Source organism: Camponotus vicinus, unplaced genomic scaffold (assembly GCF_025532165.1).
Source record: "Camponotus vicinus isolate PSW18456_S1 unplaced genomic scaffold, iyCamVici1.0 SCAF_13, whole genome shotgun sequence".
Taxonomy (NCBI): Eukaryota; Metazoa; Arthropoda; class Insecta; order Hymenoptera; family Formicidae; genus Camponotus; species Camponotus vicinus.
This window is the reverse complement of record NW_028141949.1, coordinates 5324814-5344959: the sequence shown is the minus strand read 5'-3', so window position 1 is coordinate 5344959 and position 20146 is coordinate 5324814. Positions and strand designations below refer to the sequence as shown.

The window sequence follows — 20146 nt, the reverse complement described above, 5'->3', positions numbered from 1 at the left end:
TGAAAGCACAAAAAATCGTAATTTTCTCAAATGCATTTGTGAGTGCACTCTACGAGTATTTGTCTCTACTGTCGTACGTAAGAAACGGTCTAGGCGACGTTAAGAGGCATGCAATTATCTCAGCTCCCCTGTAATATACTCGTTAGTGACTTTAACTGAGGAAAGAAGAAATCATTCGGTGTGCAAATTTCTTAGATGCACGCGCGTATAATAATTATTATTCGTATTAAAGAAGGGGGAACAAAGTTCTATCAGCCATCGACAAATCATTTCCTTTACCAAGTCTCGTCGATCTTGATCGCGAGAAAGATAGGATACATAAAGACGACAGAAGGCGAGATGAGCGAGAAGGTTGGAGAAACGATGAGCTTCCGTGTCAGTTGCTTTACGAGGGTGTATCTCTGGCGTCTATTTACCGCACTTTTTACCTCTACCTTCGTCGCTCTTTCTCTCTCTTTCTTTCTCTTGCTTTTGCTGTTCATCCAGAGTTCTTTAGCGGTTTTACTCATGCCTCTTACTGCTGTTCCTGCCACGGATGAAGAATAAATGATGTTGTAGGGCATGACGTCCCGACACCGAGGCTGTCGTTTTTCACCGGATATCTTCGCGTCGGAGCGTCGTCCGTTTCCGATTAACTCGTCGTTATTTTTGACGCCCACGCGTCTCCGCCTCCCGATTTATTATACCTGGCATGTACATCGCGCACGTACATCGCGTGTTATTATTTCATTTTATGATGTTGTGAATATTAAGTATTAAATAGAAATACATATATTTCTTGCGTGAAAATTGACCTATGTACATGTATACAGGGTTAAACGTTTTCAGGTCAACTTGATTAATGCTTGTTTATGCTTCGTATCGATTATATTCCCCACTCAACTAATCCACAAACATTGACGATGATATATGAGTAATTTCTAAAATATTAAAAACAATGCCCTGACCATTATCAGTAATATATAACGGTGTTTACAATAACGCTTTGACCGCCTTAACGCGAAAATAACTTTTTTTAATTACAAAGTTGAAACTTCATGACAAAAATCATAAACTTTAATGAAATTACCATCAGAATTATTAAAAATTGTATTATTTTAATATAATTATTTTGTATATTACTAATTATTTATAAGTATAAAGAAATTAATAAGCAAAACATGCAAAAGATTGTTATAACATAAACGATATATTTTTCATTTGTATCAGTTTGGTACGAAATTCATTTGTATCAGCTTGGTATGAAATAAGAACTATAAAATTTCAAGTGATATAAATCGTTGTGCGACTATTTTGTTGGCACAAAAGCAACAAGCTCGCTTTGTACTCTCGGCACTCGTTAGCGAACTTCTTGCTGATTATTCAGAATTCTTCACCACGTGCTAGCTTTCTTCGCCGTCTTTTCTCCTCACCTCTAAGACGTTAACAAGTAGGCGGCTTTGTACGCGTTACACTATGGCGCATTATTAACGATAGTCGTCGCAATTCGAGACCATTCGCGAATGCGACAAAAACACACTTGCCAATCTTCACTGACACACGAAAGAACAGTCATTTTATTGTTTTTTATATTTCTCGAAAAAAAGACATTTGCAGACCATATTGTGAGAGAGCATCAAATTTTTGTCATAAAAAAAAACATGCCATTTATATACAGAGTAATTTAAAAAAGAGCTGAAAAATTTAGGGACATTAAACATATGCCAAAAAATGTACATTTAATTCGCACACAGACAAAGCGGAATAAAAATAAATCTTTATTTTTCCAATTAGATTTTTATTTTTCCATTTTTTGCAAAAAATGCTTTATCTGTGTCTGACTTTCGATTTAATACAAAAGATCGTAATGTTCGGAATAAAAATTATATATGCACAATAATTTATATTAAAATAAATATATCTCTCTCTTATCTTTCTCACATTTCATATCAAGAATTTTCGGCTTTTTTCCGTGAATATTATATATGCTTTTTTTAAAATCAGTCTGTGTATTTATTTAATTACATATTAAATTATTCATGTTCTATCCACTTCGAAAATAACGTGATAAAAATTTCTATCAAAAAACTAAATTTGCTGAACGCGCAAAACGAGCTTCACGTACCGCTAATTTTTGCAGCACAATGCAAATACTTTTTTATGTTGCTCGATGTTGCAACGCGACGTTCGTTGCCTTGAAAAATTCAGGACATCAACGAGACGTGACAGATAACGGGCGCAAAAAAAGGAAGGATAGTGCCGACGTGGAAAATTCAAAAGCCGCGAAATGCAAAATTGCCGGCGATGCATATCACATGAACTGCAATGCTGTCATTATTATCATCATGTTTGCAGTCACGATTATTGCACGCTCACTGAGTAATGGAGCTTTTCCCTATTTCCTATAGACATTGCTATTCCATTCGAAAACACACAATGAATGTAGACAACTAATCACGCGTTTTAAATAAATGAATAGTCAAGGAGAATGACAGGAGCGGGAAGTATTGAAAATTAATCTTGCAGATATGCAATTGTATGTCGAAAGACACATTACGGTAATTGCACGAGAAGGAAAAATCGGCGGTGCTTAAAAGATAGCGTGGGACCATCATTTAACGACATTGATGGCATAAGACCGATAGTGTATATAAACGGTTGTTCTATTATCACAGCAGGACGCTAATGCTTAAATCAATAATGTCTCGACGCGAAAAAACGTCAACAAATCGAAAAATTTCTTTCCTCGCATTCGCGAATCATTTCCGTTGCGATGTAATTATTCCTGCTATCGCGTAATTATAAGAACGTTGCGAATTGCACGAAACTATAATCTAACGGCTCGATCGATTCGGAGATCTCCTTTATTTCCTAAATTTCGACACGACGCCATATCGCTGGGAAAATCGTGCGGAAATAATTACCAGACTACTACGGTAATGCTGCAGCATCGAAGATGGAGAGAAGACAATAGATAGGGAAAGCTTGCGGTTCGACTAATAATGTCCCGCATACCCTACGGCTTTGCTACGAGCCTTTTTCTCGTTCCAGTCGCTATCTAGCTGCGCATTAAACAAATATTACCGCTCCCTCTAATCGGGTGTACTAAAAGCTTGGAGAAGTTTCTCTGCTAAGTCGAAATCGTGTACAATTTAAATTTACGACAATCTCGCAGAAACATCGAGAGGTTTGTGTATAACAGATATATATATATCATTTTTAATCTATCGAAATGAAGCGAGAGACATAAAAGTTTAGGCTGTTAACTTTGAAACGTATAATATAAATAAGCATAGAGATTTTTTCGAATATAAATGAAGACATCCAAAGAAGATAAGAAATCTCGCGATAGAGTTAAGCCTAGAATGAATTATATTATTGCAGTATTACTATATTACATATGGAAAAAAATATTAATTCTGTATATTTTTTTATTATATTTTAAATTGAATTGTATATAAAAAATATTTAAAAAATGCTATATTTACAGAAAAATGACTACAATAGATGAAAAAAAAATAAAAATAAAAAAGAGCATGAAAATATAACGTATGCTAATAAAAAGTGTAGATGTAGAATTTAAAGTAGCACTCTAGAGTTAAGAAAATTAGAACATGTGAAAGGAGCATTGCCATAATAATTTTTAACGAGAGATACAATTGGATGGAGAATGAAGACTATCAGCGAACACAGGCAGATATGAATAAGCAAAATGAACTATTACGGAACTCAATAGCGAATAGTTATATTTTATGAGAAAAGTATAGAGTATGGCGGCAACTATCGCTGTCGGGCGTTTATCTTTATCGCTGTTTCATGAGAACATTTTACTATGATAGGGAGATACTCACGCCGAATGTTAACAATCTCTAGACTATCGGAGAATTCTAATGCTCTCCGCTCACCTCTCGATTATGTGAATGGAAACAATATTTTCAATGAGACATCCAGAAATTCTCGAAATTCATCGCTTATCTGTATGATTATTTAGTGCTAATAACGATATGTTAAGTATAATCGACACAAATAACTTAATTAGATACTTTAATAAACCGCGCGCGAAATATTATGTTATCGTTATACATTAATTCCAATAAATTCTATAACAGTTAATTTTACATATATGTTATACATATATAATAAATATTAGATCAATATAAATATTGTAATTATATATAATATTATCCTTTTTACAAATTTAGAAATTAATTGAATTTTTAGAAAATATATTTTTAACATATTTTGTTACCGTAAATATGTTTTTAATTAATTTTTCCCAATCATTCAAGAAAGTAAAATTTGCTAAATTCATCATATCAAAGTCGTCGAATGCATTAATTAATTATTCATGCAGTTATATCAATAAGAGCGATGTAGGAAAATGTCACAGAATTCACCTTATTGAGTAAACGTATACTAATTTAGTTCGATCGTACGCATCGCTTGCTTCATTTCTGGCTGATCGCGCAGCACATGTGCTTAATACGCGTATTGAGTAGTCTATGTACGCGAGTATACTGTCATTGCCCTCAAGGGACGTGGACGGATATGAAAGTGACGTGAAAGCGGAAAATTCGATTATTATTACAGAAATGAGTAAAATTACGACAATCACCGGCAATAATAGATCTTTAAAATATCTTCAGTCGCATTTCATTTTCTGTAACATTCATTTCCGGTAATTAAAAGCTATGTTTTTAAAATAGGAGGTAATAAACGCGACTATAATTTTTATCCTGTTACTTTGCGAGGAATAAATTTTTATATACGTGAAGTAAATATCGCCAAAAATTTAAATGCCCGCAAACCACATTTATTCATATATGCATTCTCGCTTACGCACATATCTGCCGTACGTTTTATTATCGCGCGTTACGCAAAAATAGTATATAAAAATTCATAGAAATTATACAATTACCTTTATACGGAAAAATATAATGGTGTTCTTTGATAAACGAGATTAATTCTGAAAAAAATGTATCGCGTCGTATCGCCGATAAAAAAAGATTATCAATTTCAATGAAAAATTTCGATCGATAATTTCGCGTCAGCTCGATATCAGTATCGAGCGGAAGATATGTGTTTCCTCGATTTCTTTTAATGTAGAGGAAATAGATTTGATGGAACAATCATTAGCTACGAATAAATTTCAACGATTGCAACAGCGATCGATATCGGTCGCGGTTCGGCGGACATTATGGCGACGATTAAAACATTAGGTCTCGTCGTAAACGATACTGGTGCTTAGCACGGAAGAAAGTATTGTTAGGTGCTCTCTATAAAAGTACGTAGTAATTCAGTTTTGATATTCAGTATTGTTCTGTGCTGGCTCTATCGAAATAACGCCGATATGATTACGTGGGTAAGTTATTTGTCTTTATTATAGTCGATGAAAACGAAAAAAGCCAAACGAATAAAATGCGAACAGTTTATAATCGTTTTCTACATTTTTGCAGTAAAATAATACAGTGACGTATAAGAAAATTTATATCTACGAGAATAATTCGTCTTTAAAGGTAAAAATCTGTTTTCCCTCGTACCACCCACTACCACCCGCTTGTACGCTCTTTCAACTACTCTGATTAATACACGCATTAGTCAGCTTGTAGCACCATGATGGGTCACTGCGTAATACAAGGCCCGGGATTTATCGTTGACATCAGTCTAGATTTAAGATCCGGCCATATTCGGCGCGAATTTGCGGACAGTCACGTGATGTACAAGTGTCACACATAAAAGTTATTAGGACATTTATTATTGACGCGACCGAGACATTTGCACGTAACTTTCGGACGAGTCCCGAAATTTTCGGAAACTCGATCGCGTCCCTCCGTATCACGTTAATCCGGCTATAAACGTGGCCTGAGTCCTAATGAAAAAGGACGCCACTCGCGTATAAAACACGTCTCGCTGTTTCTGATTCTCGTCGCGGACGGCATGTCTTCAATAGATGTCGTCAATAGATCCGGAATCTTTTGTATAAATTAGTTTGTGGCTGATTAAATCCAAGAGTTATTAAGCGTCGGAACATTTGCATTTCAAGAAGAATATATCAGCATTTCGCGTAGACGCCAGCTTGCTGCAGTCGCGGCTATTGCGAGGGAGCGAGGAAATTAACGGCGGTGATGGTTTCGTGACGCCATAAAATGAGATATTGCGGAAGAAGAAATGATAGAGAGCCCGGAGAGAATAACCGAGATCCCTCGATTTTTTCTAATTTTTTCTTTCTTTCGATAGAAATCTTTCGATTCAAATTGAATTTCAACATTTAATTGTCTCTGCGTCAATTAAAAAAGCGTTAAATAATCGTCATAAGAATTTTTTTATATCATTCGGCATGAATCTCGATTGCAATTGACATACATTCTGCGATATTATGACATTTCTAGACATTTCTAGAGTTAAATTAAACTCTTAAAAGAATATGATTTGCTCTGAATATTTGTGTCAGTTGAAGATAATTGCATTTGGTCGCGATTTTATCTCTCAGATATTTTATTCTCGAAATGCATATCAGGTCACGTATAATATAATTTAACAGTATCCGTAAATAATATCAATTGTGAATAAAATTATCCATTGTTGAAATAATACTATATGATCTCCAAATAAAACAGATTAAATAAATATATGTAGATATAAACGAAATATATACATAGATTCTACAGAACCGTAAAATGATCTGTAAAATTAAAAAAATAGCAACGGTTTATTTTAAACTACGATATATAAAAAGCCTTGCGTTCGAAATAATTCGATTAAATAAGCTCGAAGAGGATAAAGCGCGAAATCACATCATTTCAATCTACTTTCGTCGCATTCGATCGCACGATCGGAAGTAAATCGCACAAAAGCGGATCTCTAAGAATATAATTTGATATCGTCGTCTACTGCTGATTCCCAATTCCTACGCGCGTTCTATCGGAAATTCGGAAATAAATCACCAACGCGATTATATTCGAGCGTGATTAATTGATTTCTTGCGACAAACATGCCGCCAGCTGACCACGCTGATTTTTCTAACCGGCTCGAGATGCGATTTCGCTTCTCGTTAGCCGAGCGATCTCTCCCTTTCTTCCTTCGGGAAATCCGCGAAGAAGGTCGAAGCGTGATAAAATGTCTCCCCGACTTTACCGGATATTATCTTCGGCTTTTCCGCTCGAGCATGTACGTATACATATGTGTGCGATAAAAGTCTATACCTCTGATACGACACGCTTTGAGCTACTAAAAGATAAATTATTCTCATACTCATTATTCATGCCGTTTCTTTCAGGATATCATCTATTTTGAATAAAAGTAAATAATAAATATAATAGTCTTCACTATCTAAATTATTTTAATTAGAATATATAATGTAAAATTACAATAATTAAAAATTTACGAGAATCAATAATACCCGAGACGTATATTATTCCCGCTCAAAAAATATAATTACTATAAATAATCAAAGTTGAATATTAATTAGAAGTGTTACTAATAGATTAGCAATCCAAAAAACAATGTTGTTTTACGAACAAGTTTCATTAACCGAGCTCGGCTGTCATTCTAGGCGTGGTTTCCGGTCATCGCTCTGTTACTGGCAGCAGCGACTGCTCAGGAATCTACAACACGAGATGAGATTCGACCGCAAGTGTCGGCGGCCAAGCAGAGACTGGTCGACTCCATCAGGCTGTCGCGACAATTGCAGTCACTGCGACCATCCGTGCGTCAGAACCTGCCGGGTCGAATTACCGCGACAGCCGAAAGAAACCAGAAGAAACGACAACTAGCCGATTTCGGGATGAACTTCCCTCAGTCATTGTCACCGCTGAATGACCAAAATCTACTTCCGTTCTTCGGAACGACCTTTGGCACAGGTCTCGATGCCAGTATCGTTTCGCAAATTCCTCCGCAACCTAGACAGATCATTACCGCACAGATAAACGGAGTAACCGAGACATCGTCGCCAAATAATAGTCACGTCACTATCGTGACTCCATCGGTTACTGAATCGCAGCGCAGAGTTTACGACTTGGATAGATCGTTCCATAGATCGCATTCTTTCCACCACAAACACGGACATGATCATCACGCCAAGCACCACCATGGACATAAACATCATCATGAACATGGTCATCACGAAGAGCATAAACATAACGAAGATCATAAGCATCATCATGGTCACGAACATAAGCACGAACATGGTCATAAGCACGATCATAAACATGATCATGAACATAAACATCATGGAGAGCATAAGCATCACCATGGGCATCACCACCATTCAAAACACGAACACCACGAGGAACATAAGCATCATTCAGAGCATCATCACCATCATAAGCATTACCACCATAACGAACACCATCATCATCACGATCATCATCATGTTAATGAACATCATCATCATCACACTCATAAGGAAACTGAGAATCATCATCATCATCACGGACACGAACACAAAGAACATCACGAGCATGGACATAAAGAAGACCATAAGCATCACCATGGACACGACCACAAACATGAGCACCAGGAGGAGCATCATCACTCGCACCATCAACATCATAACCATCATGAATCTCACAAGCATGGCCACGAGCATAAAGAAGAACATAAGCACGGCCATGATCATAAACATCAACACGATCATCATGAACATCATCATCACCATGAGGAGCATAAGCATCGCGAGGGACACGATCATAGTCACAAACATAAAGAAGGTCATGAACATGATGAGGATCATGAATATCACGAAGACCATAATCATCATCATACATTAAAGAGACACGATCACGGACATTACAAAAATTTCGTCCATCACTTCAAATCCTCGCCCGTTCATGAAGAATTCGCATTTCCGGAAGAAAGTGTAACGATTTCTGTGACACCGTCGGTGCAAGGCGTTCTAAAGATTACGCAACCACCAAAAGTAAGGGAATCCGCGGAGCACGTAGAAATCGTATAAGTTTAGTAAACGAATTATAACGCAGACGCGACTGGGAGTTAAAATTAAAACGTCTAAATTAAATCATTGATATATAAGCATGTTCGTAAAAATTAAAAAAAAAAATATTTAATAGCATAAATAGAAAATTTTAATAGCATGATATTATTATATTATTATTTTTATTTTATATATTTGTCGCTATTTTCTTTGAAATATTTTTAATGTACAATAAAAATATCATGTTTTATGCATAATTATACATCATTCTATTTTATACTTTAACTCTATTTGTTCGTTTAATTATTGCAAGCACACATTTAAAAAAGTTATGTTGAAAAAGTTATATATATATATATATATATATATATATATATATATATAATTGTTTATTTTAAATAAATTTTTAAATATCCTTTTGTTGGTTTTATATTTTATGTACAAATAAAAAATATAGCTAAATGTTAATGTATCATATTATGTTAAATTCGATAAATTGGAACAAAAATAATTAGAGAAATTTAAAAATAAATGTGTGAGTTATATTTTTAATTTAATTAGACAATAAATTTATTTTTTCAATCACTATATCTAAGACTTTTCATTTTTCATTACATGACTAATATTTTGATACTTTCGATATTTCGGTTCTTTCAATTATTTGATCATTTTTAATAGATAAACCGTATTAATTTTATGTTATTTTATTTAAATTTGATCTTTCTTACAAAATGTGATATGTGCTCTGCTTTCGAACTAAATGGTACATATAATCAACAAAAGTCATGTTTAACATTAAACTCTGTATTCTACAGTCCGGACATAGGATCACCCAACTGAATATCGTTCTATATTATCCGCTTTGTTTTTTCTCAGTGATAGCATCGTTCGAGAAAATGATTACGGTTCGATCATAGTACAGGCTCGCGGGTATCTCGTTAAGCGTTGTTTCTCGTTAGACAGACATTACTCCAGCGTTGTTGACACCTTTGAAATATAAAGTTTTCACCACTTTATGATCCTTTCATTTTTCCACCGCCCTGGCCCCTTAGTATAAAGCCGAGATAAACGATGGCTGGTTTTTCCACAGAAGAGAGACAATATTTAAAGTTTATAGCAAAGAGCGTATTTTTATGCTGTTGCAAGAAATTTTATTCACAAGAGCACAAAAAAATAACGAAAAGTAGAAAATTAAAACTCAAACGCAATTATATACAAACACAAATTAATTATGTCGAAGTAATAATATCAACGCTTTAATATCGTAAAAATTCCAACCATATTATAACGAGAAAATATTCTGTAAAAATAATTATAATAATAGTTCAGAAAAGAATTCTCTCTCTTTTACGAACACTTGCGACTAATGCAATTACTTATGCAGCGAGAAGGAATTGTAATTTCTCTATGTAATATTTCTGATTTAAGAATAATTTACAAACTAATCTCTCATGGCAAACTGAGCGATTCATGGAAGCAATTTCTTAGATTAGGAACAAAGATTAGGACATTGCCAAGGATCCTTCCTAGATTTGATACTCCAGAAGCGACGCACCTTTATCTCGCACGTTGGATAATAGATCGATTATTCAATGAGAATCGACTTAGCTTTGGGCGTGAGCACGCGTAATCCGTTAATACCATCAAGGATCTTCGCGTCGACGTTATAAGTCGCCCGAAGACAACTTATCACACTAGGCGTTATAATCCTGGCTCTCAATTCGTTATATTGCTCGCAACTTTTCGACACCCTAATAGAATCGCGGGAAATGACACAGACCGAACAATGGAGGCTCTTTCTGGATAAGCATCATTTCCTAAGAATAAAAGAAAGAAAGAAGACGCTTTGGTAATCTTTAAAAGCGTCTCTTTATCGAAGAATCTTTTCACGCGATAAGAAAATCAAGGCAGACGAGAGATCTCGGAGAAGAAACAGAAAGGGGAGATGGACGATAAATCTCGGTTGTGAATTAAATTGTTTCTAACGTTCTCACGATACTCTTTTCTATAAAGATGTTGGTATATTTTAAGATAAAAAACAGATATGTTTCTCTTCCTATTTCAAATAACCCGGTAAATTCCGAGAGAAAGAGATTAATTTAATTAATTAATTTAAAAAATCTTTGCGAGAATTGTTAGTAAATTAATGCTAAATAATTATTATAAAAATAATATCTGCACGAAATGCAGTGTTATTATTTAGAAAAGCGGAAGTTATCTTAAATATCCATAATAAATCGTCTTTTACCGTAATAAGTGAATCAAAGAACAAAAAGGGGCTAAAAAAAGCAACAGACAAGCGGAAAGAGAAGAAGAAAGGAAATAAATCGTGTGTGCAAATCGAATTACCGGTCCCATCTTCCTCTGTTACTCGCATAACTTTGAACCAAAATGTTATGTCTTTGATAGTCTCATGCTTGCAGATACGAAAATACAATAATAATTAGCCAAATTTAGTAAATGATAACAATCCAAATTTTTTTATAATTTTAAAAATTGAATTTTTATAATTTAAATAATTCTCGAGCGCTCCTTATTTAAATAAGTGCATGCTTTAAATGCATGCTTTCAAATGTATGCTTTGAAATGCATGCTTTAAACAACAAGCAAGTCACTTTGAAGTTACTTTAAAGTTTCGAGCGACATTACGAGGTCAATGAAACATTTGGGGGGAATGCTCGTCCATCAGGAAATTGTCTCTCTTGGACGTGGAAATCAGGAGAAAGACAAAGAGAGGACGCGAGAGACAAAATGGGGATACGCGAGGCGGGCGAGCGAAGATAAATCCTGTTTGCGGATTGAATAGCTTGCCTCGACGTCCCCATCGTGTTCAACTTTGACCTAGAGCAACTTCCGTCTTTCCACAACCGCAAACTTGTTACCGTAATGTGCCTGTAAGTTGGTCTCACCGGTAGTTGCCGTAGTTAATTAATTAATACAATTAAGCGCCGACGGTTTCCGATATAAAGCTGTCTTCGAGTGGCGCGCAAAATATGCCGAGGTGGTAAACGGTATAACAATGGATATTTCAAGAAAGTGTCTCTCGAAAAGACGATAAAGACACAAGACGCCAGAGTAATTGAGCGCGCGCGAGAGTTGCTCCTCCATTAGCGAATTATCCTGTCGTCGTACAAGGAAAACAACGGAGGAATTGAATGCAACAATGCGATAGGGAAGCGGAAGATGACGTGTTTACGCGAGTTGGAACGTTGGTCACATCGTTGCCGATTCAATTGTTCTGCAGTAGAGGTAGCTACGAGATAAGGAAACTGACGATAATGACCATCCAATCAAGGAAGAGTGCATTTGTATAAAGTATGTTTCCGAATAACAAAAGAGTAAAACGCTATTGTTTATACGATGCGACAATCAACGCTGAGAGCTCTCTTAGTCGAAAAATTTCGAGAAACGTACCGATCAACTACGCTTACAGATGAAATTCGCGAGTTGATCGCAAACGCGCGTTAATTTCCTTAGCGCTAAACAAATCATCTTCTCACGATGACGATAAATATATTAAGGTAACACAACTACAGGTTAACGAAACAACCGCATAAATAACTAATAAAATTATATGAAACTTCGTGATTAGTTTGCAACACCGAGAGAGTGTATTCGATTTACACTTGCATGCAAGCTGAAAATTGCCTTCACTATACTATTTGTACAAACCGTAAAGTTTGTCGAGAATCATAATATTTTTCTATTATCGCTTTGCCTTTCTTACAGATACCACAGTATACGGTACAGAATATATTTAATAAATTTCTGTAAATGTCATTTTTTAAATTTAAGACGGCACTGGTAAATATTACAGAAAATTTATAATCTATTTCTACGAAATATCTTATAATTTTTTCTATATCGATGGTATTCTTAAGTTAGAAACATATGTGTTGGCTTAAAAAGTTTTAAAATTATTAATGCAATAAAGATGTAAGTCTCGAGAAAATAAAAGAAAAATTTTGTAATATGGATAGAATTATTGCGTTTTTATATTCGCAAGTTTCGGTAATAATTTTTAATGAAGAAGGATGTTATGTTTTCAGTAACATTATAATTATGTCAGGCCACTTGTTCCAGAGTACTTTCAGCCAGCTGCTATTTTAATACGTCTTTATTTTAACGACGGGGGTCTTTTATTCATTGACGCAAACTCTACTAATGAGGGCAGTAATAAACAAAGAAACAATGAGTATTAATGTATTTTTGTCAGTGTTTTACAATGCTGAATGAATTTTCCAGTCATAAAAAGTGCGCAGCAGAATAATTACAATCTGGAAATTTATTCTCAACCATTTTTCAAGTAACGCATTCTGTTATCAAAAATCTTTCATAGAAATTTATATATGGCTCACAATTTTAATAAAATGCATCACGAAATATGCAACAAAAATATTATTTATAGTTCTCTGGTACCATCGCAATCCATCAGATCGCAAATATTCTCGCTAGGAAAATGGTTGAATCGCAATCACGAAAGCCGCGAGAGCACGAAGGCTCGTTCCAGAAAGTTATCGGTATCTATCTCGACGAAATCCTCAAAGTTCGCAGTGTCTGCTCGTGAAATGGGTTAATAAATCGTCGAGCGTGATACATTTAAACCGTAGTCGGAGGAATTGTTGCAACGCGAAGAATGATCCAGGATCGAAAGAGCAGGCTCCGAACAGCAGCGGAAAACGCCGCCGCGGATGCCGTCACGGGATTTAAATTCGTCCGACGATGGTTTATCAGCATGCATTGGCCAGCGCGCGAAAACGCTATTTCTATCTTCCGTTCTCGTTCGTTTTCTTCCTTCCAAGACGCGAGAGATGCGGAAGATAAGCCGCGTCAAGAAGAATCGGCAAATGCCCGGAGGAATCTCGTGCATAGGAAGTGGATGAAATGTGGACGCTACAGACGAAAGGAAACGGAGGGAGAGAGAGGTACGAGGTGATCATAACTCACGATGTCGAATCTGACAAATGGATCTATCGTCTTCCGCGGTGATACGATACCATTATGTAGTTATGGTGCAAAGCTGATATCATATCGGAAACCATTTGATTGAGAGTTACGTACCGATCCAATATCAGAGATTATCAAGGATTTATCTTTTTACGGATTCTTAAAATTGCATTCTCGATGGAGAAATTTTTATGTCGGTAGAAAATCGAAGATTTTATGCGTGCGTAATTTTTTACAGTCGCATATTAATCTGCCTTAGTAGCGTCTCTTGAATTCTCATTTTAAAGATATCTCCAATTTTAAACGAAGAAAATAGCCTTATCTATTCGGTCCAGTTTAAACATGATAACGAGAAGAAGTAAAAGGTCGAGAGAAACAGCATTTAACAATTAGGAACAATTTCTGCTCATTCGTAGAACTTGTTCGCCAGCGGCGTCGTTGACTATCTAGGTCAAAGTTGGAACAACAGGAAAGATGAAAAGGAACTTTACGAAAGAAAAAAACGAACATTTTCTTTTGGCCATACGCGAATTCGTTTCGTTAAGAAAAGAGAAGAGAAATCTTTTTGTTGAGCACGAATCGTTGTAGCAAGCGATAAAAAGTTTCTTCCCTTGCACATCTGCATGTAAGTATCTCTACAATGACTAATTCTCGAGAAAATGCACACGTGCACATCGTCCAGCCGAATATTTCATTAATTACTTTCACCTACTTTTTTGGCGAATAACCAAATTTCAAACACTCTTTAGTGCGAAAAATATGAAACTTTTGTGTTTCTACTTCCAAAAATATTATATTTTTATACCTTTTCTCTATATTAATATATATTCTAGATATCTTTTTTTTTCTTCATATACAAGATTCAATTCTGCTAGCTCTGTCTTCATCATTTTCAAATAATTAGGCGTAAAATTTTATCCGAGAATTTTTTTTAGATAAAAGTTTCAACGCACAACGAAAGAAGGAGAGAAATGAAATTTTTCGCAGCGTAAAGAAAATCTATAAATCGTCGCGCGAGTGTATTTTTCTCTCCTGTTGTGTTAAGTGACTGGAAAGAATCCAGTCGGCTGCCATGTGAAATGTCGGCACCCTTCGGTTAGCTAACATTCCCCAATCCTAAAGAGAATTCATATAACGATCGGGAACATCGAGAAGCGTTCGCCAACGATTTATCGATAATTGATCGCACGTTGCACCCGTAAATTGCATTATAATGCTGCTCGATGTAAATCCTACGGATCATAGGATTTGGTTTATTCAAGCGTATTGCTAAAATAGAATTCTCAATTTACATTAGCAAAAACAATAGTGCAAAACGACACGAGAGCATGAATTAAATTTTACAGAGTTGAATGAATGCGTTATTTATTATACTGCATATTTAACTGTATATTAAATAAAGCGCGAGTTATTTTAAACGGCTCACTTGTTAATTGTAGCATCAATAGAGTAAGAAATTAATTTTTTAAAAAATCATTCGAATAATAACGTAATGAGGCTTGTATATTATTTATTAATCCGATTGCATAGCGATAAATATTGTAGGGAAAACTCGCCCATTTATTACGATCTCCAAGATGCATCTATCTCCGCGTCGAAGATGGTTACGACAGCGCCAGGCCGTTAATCGGAGCTGAAGAGGCCGCGTCTAACAATCAAACCATCGGGAACATTCCACGAGGCATTTATCGATAATCGATCGTAGTAGACCCCCGAATCGCAGACGGTTCCATTCTCGTTCCCGCCTCTCTCTCATCTCGCCCCTCCCGTCATCGAGCGAGTCCTCTCCTCCGTTATCGCGGGACAGGTAAAGGTGCATTCACAAGCGAGCGACGGCAGCAGCATTTAAGCCGTTAGACTCAAGAAGGATCTTGTTCCGGGCTTCCACGTAGCTGTCACGAGCACCTTGCAAGGGCTTCATGGGCAAGGCGTCGACTTGTACACAGCCACGGAGCTATGCACAAGGGAGTCCCGTGTATAACGCCACGCATATGTATGGAAATGCATCGTTAGACAGGTGCTTGAGAGCCGCATGCCATACGGCAATTTCTCATAGGTGCGACACGTCGACTCTCGGCAGCAACGCAATCTGCCACCTGCAATGGTCCGCGTCTCTATATGGGGATTTGTGTTGTAACCGAGGAAATAAACCTTGCACCCTTTCGCCTTCCGCCTTTCCGGCTTTTGTAAATAAACGAGTCGCGATAAATTACCTTCCCCTCATATTCGGATTTTCAGTAACAAACCGATGAAACAAAATTATCGATAATACACAGAATAAAAATATAGAAATAGTATAATAAAATTTGTAAAAAAATAATATAAATATATAATAATAAAAGAATAAAAGAAACCTTCATTTTCGATACCTCGGTCCATGTCACCAGCAGAATTTCTGTAATTCTACCATTAATTTATTACAGCATTATTTGATGGCAAATATCGATCTGAGCGCGGATAATCCATCGGGCGAGTTACCTCGAGCTCTTGACTGATGTCATCGCGGAAAGAATATCAATCTTTATTTTTCTCTCGTTAAAAGGTCGAAATAGAAAAGAATATCGCGAAATATTTCGCCGCGGCATCGTTACGTCACCAGCTATCTCGCGTTACCGCATTTTTTACCACGAATATCTATTAAAAAATATTTCGCGTCACATACGCGATCAACGAGGCGAAACAGCGCGAATCTCCCGAAAACTGTCTGCCTTAAATATGTATTCGGGATTCCGGGTTATATTCAGTCGGAACATTTTCATCGCCGATGGTCCCGCAACTTTTTACGTCTATCATGATCAATGAATAATTCACGCGGTCGGAGAGCGGTATGAAAAATCAGCGCCTTGTATTTTCAGCTACAATCGTGTCTCTCCCTCATGGAATCTATCGAATACTCTCTTCTGGCCGCGGCGCACGCGGCGGGTCAACGAAATCGATATTTGGCCGATGAGGCTAATGGTAGGTATCGCGTAACGGCCGGTCGATGTCGTTATTACGTCGAGATCGCCACTTTGGGCGTGGGCCCAATTATAAAGAGATAGCCGTGTATTATGAACCATGAAAAATGTCTTTATTGCAGTCCATTTCATCAATCGTGTATTTTATTAACGGCGGAACGAACAGCGCTTTTTCATTTTCGAGCGTACATCAAAATATGAAAAAATTGAATAATTCGATTAAAAACTTCAAGATAAAAAAAACTCACTTCTAGAATAAATTCGCCAATACATTTACGCTTTTTAGAATAAACTGCATAATATGCACCACTAGCAATCAATGCAAAACATCTTCCATATATCGCAATGCTTTCCGATCTCTATTGCGATAAATTCTAATTACAATCGAATACTCAAAGATATCCCGATAATACCAAACGAATAACTGCACAATCCCATATGGATGGTGCGATATATACTCTCGGCTTTATTTCATATTTCTCACGCTATTTCTCCCAATAATCGAATGTCGCCCGCTATCGCGAACAGTTATTCCAACATAATAGACAATAGTTTATAACGATACCTTACATCACGATCGCGCATTAGAAAGTGTTATTTACTTGCTATAATTGAGATTCGGAGCAACGTTTACAAAATATATTATAAAGAAATTGTTTTGAAAAAGAAATAAGATTAAAATTTCTTATAAAATTAATCAGTCTAATAAAATTTTTGGTATTTTAATTTTAATAATTAGTTAATGTATTCTTAAAAATCTTTATTTAAAAAAAAAAGATTGATTAAAAAAAAGAAGCTTATATCACACATTATTCTATTAGATTTTGAAACTTTCTTATAAGTCACTTTATGCATATATTTTTTTCAAAGGTAAGTTCAAATATTATACTGTGGCTACTTTAATTAATAACCGCTACTACTTAGACAGGTTCGATATTTTTATTATTGGATTTCTTATTAAAGAATTTTTAAATAAAATTGTAAAAGATTGCAAGCTTCTCATTTAAAATAAAATAATTTAAAAAAATGTAATTTATGATTTTAAGCAAAAGAGAAATCAAATATGTTATAGAGTTGTTCAACTAGCTGCTTTATCAGGATTTTTATCACATCTTTTACCATGCAAGTTCCTCGATTACAATGACCCAATATTTGTACATTCGTCGTCGCTTTTATTCTTCGCTAAAATTGAGTTCGATCCGATAACGCCCACAAGCATTGTATAGTTCCGCATGAAATAAACGCAACGCCGATCGAAATCCAGCAAGAGATACCTCGTACCAGGCGGAATTTCTTGCCGGTTGCATTATATTCCGACATCCTTTATCTATACTTCTCACGCTATTTCCTCCAATAATCGAGTGTCGTCGTGCATTGCGCGCAGTTATTCTGGATCGTGGCCAGTTCCGACTCTGTCGCGCGTCAACGGAATATTGCGTTTGCCGGCTGACGCCAAATCGAGCGGGAAAACTATAAGAAACTATAAGAAAAGAAGTGACTGAAGAATAAGACAATTTTTGTCAAAAAAAAGGACGTAACATAAAATAACGAATGAAAATGCGTGTTCTTTTTAGGACAAGAGAATGTTTTTAAAATGTATTAAAAATATATATATATATATATATTTTTTTTTAATATATTAAAAAGTGCGAGTTCTCGATTCTATAATTCCATTTTATTACTTTTGAAATTTATTACTTAAGAGATGTTTGTTATTGAATTTACAGCTGTTTAGTGTAACGTAGGAAAAATATTAATATATTATAATAAATGCTTTGCTTCAAGCGAATTTTTTAAATGTATCCCTTTCTCATTTATCTTTCGCCAAATTTTCGAACGTGAATTCATGATTATCGAAAAATGAAACGAACGAACAATCCCGATCGCAGTGACGTGACATAGTCGAAGCGTGCAGCAACCATTTCAGTCATTGCATAGTCACAATAATAAAACCGAAATCACGGCGAGATCGAGCAAAAAAGAGGTCAGCTTGAGATCGTGATGACAGCGCCTGTTCTACGTGGCGTGTGCGATGTGCCTCCGGCTAGCCGATGGACGAAGCTGGGTAACGTTAACCTGATTTACGAGCAGAGCCGAAGGCTTTTCGAAATTTGCATTGCACTAGAGAGATGGATGAATATGTGTGCCGCCCGTACGAGAGAGTCAAGCGCAAGAAAGAGAGAAAGTGAAAGTACCGAAAGAACATTATGGAAAATACTGTTATAAGCGTTTAGTAAGAGATCAAGGAAGAAGAAGATTAGGCCGACTTAATGGAATCAAGGATAATTCGATGACTCGAACCGAATAAAATCCCGACGAATCCTATTCCTCCTGCCTATCTTTCAGGTGGATCCGTTTATCATCGTGGTACACGAAATTAGATCCGTCCTCTGCAAATACTTCGATTCAATTTACGGATTTTCGACTGATCATTCGCATAATCTCGATATTCTTATTGGAATCTTTCCCTTTCTTCTCCCTCTCTATCTCTCTCGCTCTCTTTCTCTATAGGAATCTGTGTAGCATCGCCAAAACGTTTGATTCTTTCTTTCAACGCTGTCCCACGAAAAATCAATAAATTATTAACTCGTTTACTCGCGCGTCATAATATTTAACAGATTTTTTTTTCGTACGCGAAACTTCATTTAAATATATTTCTAACAATAATTTTAAGCTAATCTCTTTTTCTTTGACAAATAAATAAATAAAAAAAACTTTGTACGATATATTTTATCTCTCTCTCTCATAATATATAAATTTCCTCGCTTTATCATTGCCTGTGTACAAAAACAACGCTTAATTTTAATAGCTTGAAGTAATTTACTAAAGTGCAATCTGTGACATTTCCAGAGAGACATCAATATCTTTCTGTTTTTCCGCCTTTATTGTTTTTCGCAGATATTTTATCTCCAAGGCCGATTTTGCCACCGACGTATATACTAATGCAAAATACGATGCAGGCACACAAAAGAAGAAGCAAAGGAAATATCGAAATCTCGTAACCACCACGGCAATGTTTTATGCTGCGAGATACGAGAGTCGAGTGTTCCCTGAGTGGAAAAACTTGACGGTCCTCGTCTTGCGAGGCATTCGAAGAGGCAACACCGCGAGGCAAAGTAAGATAGAAATGCGAAATGTCGAAGAGGATATTCACTTCGCAAAAGACGCGTGTGCTCCTCGAGATGAAAGAGGAAACTGCGCGTATCCCGAGTGCGAGTAAAGGTAAAAGTAGCACGACCATTGGCGAAACAATATATTACGGCGCACTTACCGCGTCGGAAGTCCAAGTAAGATACGATATAAAGTTGTCGCATGATACATAACAATGACG

At 36.0% G+C, this 20146-nt stretch overlaps 2 protein-coding genes across 4 annotated transcripts in view; one reads left to right on the top strand and one right to left on the bottom strand.

Moving 5' to 3' along the window:
* Vermilion (Tryptophan 2,3-dioxygenase vermilion) overlaps window positions 1–20146 on the bottom strand; it is a 225289-nt gene that overhangs the window by 186136 nt on the left and 19007 nt on the right. The window lies entirely within an intron of this gene.
* LOC145964020 (uncharacterized) lies at window positions 5314–9220 on the top strand. Its single transcript, XM_083086380.1, has 2 exons — window positions 5314–5341; window positions 7532–9220. The coding sequence occupies exons 1-2, from the start codon at window positions 5330–5332 to the stop codon at window positions 8930–8932; spliced, it is 1413 nt and encodes a 470-aa protein (XP_082942506.1). The 5' UTR covers window positions 5314–5329; the 3' UTR covers window positions 8933–9220.